At 39.4% G+C, this 6,860-nt stretch overlaps 1 protein-coding gene across 2 annotated transcripts; it reads left to right on the top strand.

Moving 5' to 3' along the window:
- LOC138961233 (uncharacterized) lies at positions 1-6,407 on the top strand. 2 transcript variants are annotated; one of them, XM_070332834.1, is made up of 4 exons: positions 1-87; positions 2,091-2,158; positions 2,519-2,606; positions 3,448-6,407. In XM_070332834.1, the coding sequence occupies exons 3-4, from the start codon at positions 2,554-2,556 to the stop codon at positions 4,913-4,915; spliced, it is 1,521 nt and encodes a 506-aa protein (XP_070188935.1). In that variant the 5' UTR covers positions 1-87; positions 2,091-2,158; positions 2,519-2,553; the 3' UTR covers positions 4,916-6,407. The 2 variants fall into 2 exon arrangements, with proteins under 2 accessions (XP_070188935.1, XP_070188943.1); XM_070332842.1 differs by lacking the exon at positions 1-87 and adding an exon at positions 829-1,084.
- The last annotated feature ends 453 nt before the right edge of the window (positions 6,408-6,860 follow it).

The following is a 6,860-nucleotide window of genomic DNA, read 5'->3' as shown; positions in this document are numbered from 1 at the left end:
AGTACTGTTGTAATGGTGGCTGATGAAGGTTTGACTGGGGACACTCTACTGACATGAAAGGAAGAATATGTACATTTGCAATTAATTGTAAGTGCTAGGTCGTATGCCTTACATTGGAGGCTACACACTTGAAAGTTGAAGTAATTTGAGAAGTGACTGTTCTGTAGCTAGCGTCGGAAGCACAAAGTTACTTGGTGCCCATTGTTATGCGCCATTTGTGACCCAGTCACATGGAGTACATGTCTGTTCATTCATGCGTTGGAATTCTATGGCTATTGATCGAGTTGCTAGAATTACAGTTGTGTGGGTGCTGGTGTTGAATGTTGTATGTGAAGAGGATTTAATTTTTTCTTTATAAGCTTGTGACATTCTGAGGGCATTGTTGCTTTGAGCATGTTGCAAGCTTCAGAAGAATCAGAGGTGTATGCCCACAAGGTGGAATATTTAGTCAGTTTTGCTTGACCTGAGATTTTGGTAGGCTTTTTAATGCGAGGTTGTGACATTTGGATAATGTTTTCTTGGAATAGATACATTTGTCAGATTTCATTGTGTACACATCCATCACTTTAACTTTTTTCCCTTTTTTATTGTGATGCAATGATCCGGATTTTGTTTTGAAACTCGTCATGGGGTTGTTCACTGGTGTCCCAAAAATTCATGACTTGGCATGTCTACAGACAAATGATTTATACATTAACTGCCAAAGTTAAATTTGTTTATAAGCACTGACGCAAACTTGATAAACCTGTAAACATGCTTGATATTTTGGCAGTTATTGGGTGCCTGTTGTCGTGACGGCTAACTTTACCCACAATGCGCCACATACATGTATATTCCGCCATTTTTGTGTGGCCTGACAGCTCTTATAATGGGGCTGGGCCGCTATTGCGCGGGGCCGCTATTGCGCGGGGCCGCTATTGCGCGGGTCTAACCCTAAACCTAACCCTAACCCTAACCCTTGCAATAGCAGATTCGCGCAATAGCGGACCCGCGCAATAGCGGGCCGACCCCCTTATAATTGCTTTCTGTTGCGTTCATGCGTTTAGAGCCTTGAAGCTACTCAGTTGTGACAGTTACTCTGCAGGTACTGCCAGTGTTGAATGGTTAAGTGGTTAATGCACATATAACATTTAAGAAGAATTCGTAGTTTTTTTCTCTCAGGGTTTGATGTTTTTAGAGCATTTTTGCCTACAACCTGGTAGTCTCACAACCGACAGAGCAGTCAACTTTTCCTCACTAGATATAAAGATTTAGGTGTGACGAGGCTGACACCTGTCTTCTTCAAAATGGTAAAACTACACTGCTAGGCACAACAGCTGAACCAAATCAATTTGTGTGGGTAGAAAATGAGTTGTTCTTCAATTTGCGATCAAAAACTATTGCTTATTTTGATTTTTTGTGTATTTTAGTGTCTGCAAATTTACTTTTGCGAATTTGATTTTGGGGGGTGTCCTAGGTCTCCTCCGTTACACTGCATTAAAAATAATTGATGAAAAATGAAACTCTTCGTTTCAAACGGCAGGGGGATGAATTACCTTTCAGGCAATATACTTGGTTTTACTATAACTTGCCGCATCACAAAGTTCTACAGCTAATTGTATGTGTTTAGTTTTTTATGGCGATTAGTGTAAATGGATTTGTCCGATTGTATTACATGTACAGGGTTTCATTTACTAGTGCGCCCTGCACCATTGGCGCATTAATTCTGAAAATGTCCCATCACAATTCCCTTCAGTGCGTCAAAGGGTGCATTGAGATTGCGTACCACTGCGCCACCAAATGTACACTTTACATCGGATTAAACACACACAAACACACACACACACACTTAATAACTTATACAGAGATAACACGATATATCAGCTAATTCTCAGAGGGCACCATATTGCACCCTTTTGCATCTTTGGTCAAAACGCGTACAGGCCTCTTTGTAGCTTCTTGCCTTCGACTATGTCCCATCGGAATTTGGTTGAGGGGGACAAATGTCCCATTGCCTTTTTCTCCCAGGCTAAACCCTGCATGTACTTCAAATTATGCCAGGCTTTATTTTTCAAGTAACTACATGTACCACTGTTTTTCATTTATTGCAGGCTAAAAGAGACAGCTACAGAAAAACATTCACTGCAGGAGCACTCCCAGATTTGGTCAAGTTGCACAGGTAGGCTCATTGTAACTGTCAAGACTTCATGATTTGGTCAATACATGTAATGTGTTTTTACTGGTGTATTGAAATTCTGTGAGAAGCACTCAAGAAGCCTTCAGCTGCCAGCAAAGTAACAGGAACTGATTGAAATGTGTGCATTCTGTGGAAATAGCAATCATTTTATAGCAAAGCAAGTGGAATGGACTTATAAATACTCTGTGCGAATGACTCAAAATACAAAACAAACAAAAAAGAAAAAAAAATCTGAGTTTTGTCAAAAAGAAAAGAAGCCATACCTATCTGATGTACTTCTCTGTCACTCTCCGTCAATCTAGTACAATATTTTGTGATCAGGAATTTCAAATATGTTTTCAGGCTTGTGCTCAAGTATCTCACTGACGATTGAAAAGATGCTGAAGGCAGAAATGGGAATGCCATTTTCTTATCCTGTTGTGGTGGCCAGGTATGTTATGCTATAATGTAGAAGATTTTGACTTGAAATGTTTCTTTGTGTACCAACCCTCTGTATTATTTGGTATAGTATTAGGGTTGTTGAGTTTTCTGTGAAAAGCTGAGAAAATTTTGTGTTTAAGTATCTGTCAACTGTTTTTGTGTGTGTGTATTTGTGCAAGAGAGAGAGAGAGAGAGAGAGAGAGAGAGAGAGAGAGAGAGAGAGAGAGAGAGAGAGAGAGAGAGAGAGAGAGAGAGAGAGAGAGAGAGAGAGAGAGAGAGAATGACAATGACAATTCTTTATTTTACGAGGGTAACAGAATAAACATAGGTATACTTTTTTTGCATCTGGCCCTCGCCCTAAAGAGGGACTAAATCTACTATAATAACTACTACTACATAAATACATAATTAGTGAAATAGTATAAGTTAATGTACATAAGCGCATTATATAAAAACACTAGTTTATAAATGTTTATGACTAGGCGCAAAGCAAAAACTAGCAAATCAAATTAAAGGCGAGAGAGAGAGAGAAAATGACAATGACAATGACAATTCTTTATTTTACGAGGGTAACAGAATAAACATAGGTATACTTTTTTGCATCTGGCCCTCGACCTAAAGAGGGACTAAATCTACTACAATAACTACTACTACATAAATACATAATTAGTGAAATAGTATAAGTTTATGTACATAAGTGCATATTATATAGAAAAATTGCATTTTTATAAATGTTTATGACTTGGTGCAAAGCAAAGAGAGAGTGAGTGAGAGAGAGCTTTAGCCTGTGGTCAGAGAATAAAATATTACATTTTGTGCTGTAACATTGTGTTACTTTGTTTTCACAACAGTGAGGATGACTATGACATCAATGACTGCCCACACTTGCTGGCTGCAATGGAGACACTGACAGGCTGCTCCAATCTGAACCTACACGTGGATGTATCAGCTGCAGGCATTCAATCCCCTACACCTTCTGCAACAATGACCAAAGCCAACATTTTGGGAGATCAAGGCAAAGAAAAATTAGGTGTTAAAATAAGAGGAGGTGAAATAAAAATTGCACCACCTTCGAAATCACATGTAATTTGTCAAAATTTGAATTCTTCTTCTTTTTTTGATGATATGAGCAAAGGAACGAGCACATTCACTGCTGGCACTGTCAGTCTGCTTGGCCAGTACCGGGGCAAAAGTGAGGAAAGTGTTGACAGGTTTGTGTGTTTCACTGCCAGGGTCCTGATCACTCTTGCTTACCTGACCTGCATGTACAAGCCATTCACCCTGACCCTGCGTCATGTGTTTGCTCTGGTCAAGCATCTCCTTTGCTTTCTTTTCATGGTGCTATGTTTGGTGTCAAGCCAAACTGTTACCCCTAAGCCTTGGACCCTCGTGATTCTGTCAGCTCTGTTCTGTCAGGGCAGCGCTGGACTGGTGACAAGCAATCAGAAATTTCTGCCTGTTTGTGTTCGCTCGATTGAGTCTTACGACTGTCCCATCAAATCTCACAGCTTGAAGGAGTGGAAAAACATGAACAAGACATGTTGTTCTGGCTTTCCTGGCACTGTTCTGGTGTGTCAAAAAGGCCATGATCTGATTGGTAACTCGTACAATTTTCCAGCTTGCCTGCCTGACAAGCTTGATCCTCCTGGGAATTTTGGAAATTTGTCAAAAGACGACAGGGATAATCCTGTGTTCTTGGTTTTGCCATGTAACGCCACCACAGAGTTTGAGGACAAAGAAAGACTGAGGTCTGATGCAACATTTCCTCAATGCAGGCGCAAGTCAAAATGTGATGGTGAGGGGCAAGAACTGCTTTGCAAGAGTGATTCAATGCAAGATGATCTTTGTACATGCGCTGAGGGGTTTTTCACCACTCCAGGCAGCTGTGAGCAGGGTTTCACTCAGCACGACCATTGCAATTGTCACGAAAAGCTTTGCCATTCTGGACTGGTCCCCGCTCGCACCACTTTGCCCCCTGAACCGCGCTTGTGTAGTGAGTTGATATGCCCTGGGTTTGCTGTGCAGTCTCGCTGCATTAAACCCACCACCACTCCTGTCCCTAGCACTCCTCCCCCTGGTGTGACAACTGCTCTAAGCACTGCCACTGAGGAAAAGGGTCCTGCCAAGAGGGCTGACACAACCCCCGCTGTACCCTATACCCCAACTCCCCCTGAACAGCCGCATCCTGATAAAGGAGATGGTGAACTAGGCACTACGGGCAGAGTGTTTCGCGGTCTGACAATCGCTGTAATAGGGATATATTTCCTGTGGTTGTTTTTGTGTGTGCTTGTTGCACATGGCTACATCGGCAGAAATTGAATAGAGCTGGAAAGTTTTGATGCTGTTGTGACTGATGTACGCCTCTAAAAAGGTTGTACTTTAATCAAAGAGATCTTGTCTGGACGTCGGTGTATGTGACTCATGCGCACAAGTTTGGTTATTTTCTTTTTTGGAGGTACGTGTACATATTTTTTAAATTTGTTCATGTTTTTCGTCTTTTTGGTTTTAGTTTGATTTTTAATTGCAGGATGTTTTTAGATTGTATAGGTTTTGAAAGCCAGCACATAATCATCAAGAATTGTGGATGGCCCTGTTGCTGTTAATCATTACACGTGTACAATCCTCAAGAAAGTTTCTTGAAGGTACAGTTTTTCAATGCGAGAGTTTTAATTCTTTTTTTATATTGGGGTAGATTCAAAATTGAAACAATGTTTGGCTTTAGAATAAGTTTTGTACTAACACATTTATTGTCTTAGTCACAGTGTGATTGTTCCTAAGAACTTATTCTTCCATCATTAGGCTTCTTTTGTAGCATTTGTGTTTCAGTTTTTTTCTGCTTTTTGACGTGATGTGCAAGTACAAACACTGTTGACTGTTGAGTGTGCTTAGAAACTAGCTGTTTATGATTTTGGTGAAGGTGAATGATCATGGACTTAGTGTATGTGTTCATGTGTCTAGCATTAGTAGCAATTCTTGTTATACATAAATAGCATATACAAAATCCTGTTCTATGTACCAGCAATGAACAGATTTGGATTTTTTGTTTCTTATTTTCTATTCTGAATGATTCATGCAAGGTTCTGTTTTTATTTCACTGTCAATGTTTGTAGTTAACATAACAGAATGCATCTTTGTGTTAAGCTTTTAGTGGTTTGCATGTTCTTGATCGTATAGTGTACATATTCATTTCTTAAACAATGTTTTTTTAATTGAAGTATAAAGACGGGGAGATGAAAAGGTGTACTTCTTGGCATGGTAACCAAAAGGTCAACAACAATTTTTATTGAAGTGTTTGATGTTAGGTTTTAGAAGACAAATTTGGAGTGCAAAATGTGCACAAAAACTGACGCATGCTTTTGACCATAGCATGCTTCTTACCCGAGAGGCTTTTTAAAGGACGTCAGACTGATTCCTGAGGGAATTCTGATCAGGATTCTGCAACATGTAAAATCAAAAGCAAGTGTGAGCGCTAATGACAAGATCTAATGTCAAAAGAAATTAAAGCAATCTGCATATAGACAACTGTGATAATGGAAAGTTGATAAGAATGAACCTTTAAAAAAAGAAGAAATTTGCTTGTGAAATGCTTCTTATTTTTAGAAGACTACTTTAAACGACTTTCACTTACTGTTGTCTATATTTATAGCGCTTCCATCTCGTTATATCCATCAAATAATCTGTTAGTGTTACCTGATAGTCTAAGACATTGCTTGTTGTCTTGTTTCCGTGCCTGGAGTGGAGTACATCTAATGCCTGTATATTTTGCATATATTCTTTTCCTACTATTCTGTTAATAAACTGAAAAAAGCAATTTGTGTTTCGATTTTTCTGTTGATGTAGACTTATTTTTTCCAATATCTAACATATCTCCACATCATGTGCTTTCACAAGTACAATTACAACAATTATATTATGCTGGAATATTAAAAAGGTGTATTATTTTCATAGTTAGAACTCTTTCCAAGCTGATGTCAAGCTTGTAGCAACCACATTCACAGTCTGCTTCCCTTGTAGTTGCTGCATTATCATTGCAGAGTGGAGTTGTGGAATTGCTGGTTTTGTTGTTGTTGTTGTTTATGTTTATGTGGATTTCTAGACCTGCTGTGTGTGCCATGAGCACTTGGAATTTTACTGTCACACTCACACACTAAAACACAGACACTAAAACACAGACACTAATACACATTAAAAAACACACAAAACATGCACATGCACATACATCACTTGCGCAAGCCACAGAAAGAGACGGAGAGATTACCGTACA

The sequence above is a fragment of the Littorina saxatilis genome, linkage group LG1, assembly GCF_037325665.1.
Source record: "Littorina saxatilis isolate snail1 linkage group LG1, US_GU_Lsax_2.0, whole genome shotgun sequence".
Taxonomy (NCBI): Eukaryota; Metazoa; Mollusca; class Gastropoda; order Littorinimorpha; family Littorinidae; genus Littorina; species Littorina saxatilis.
Note: the sequence above shows the minus strand (reverse complement) of the source record. Positions and strands in the feature narration are given on the sequence as shown.

Coding starts and splice junctions, on each gene's coding strand:
- LOC138961233 (XM_070332834.1), top strand. CDS start 2,554: ATGCTGAAGGCAGAAATGGGAATGCCATTTTCTTATCCTGTTGTGGTG. Junction 2,607..3,447: donor TATCCTGTTGTGGTGGCCAG/GTATGTTATGCT, acceptor TTTTCACAACAG/TGAGGATGACTATGACATCA.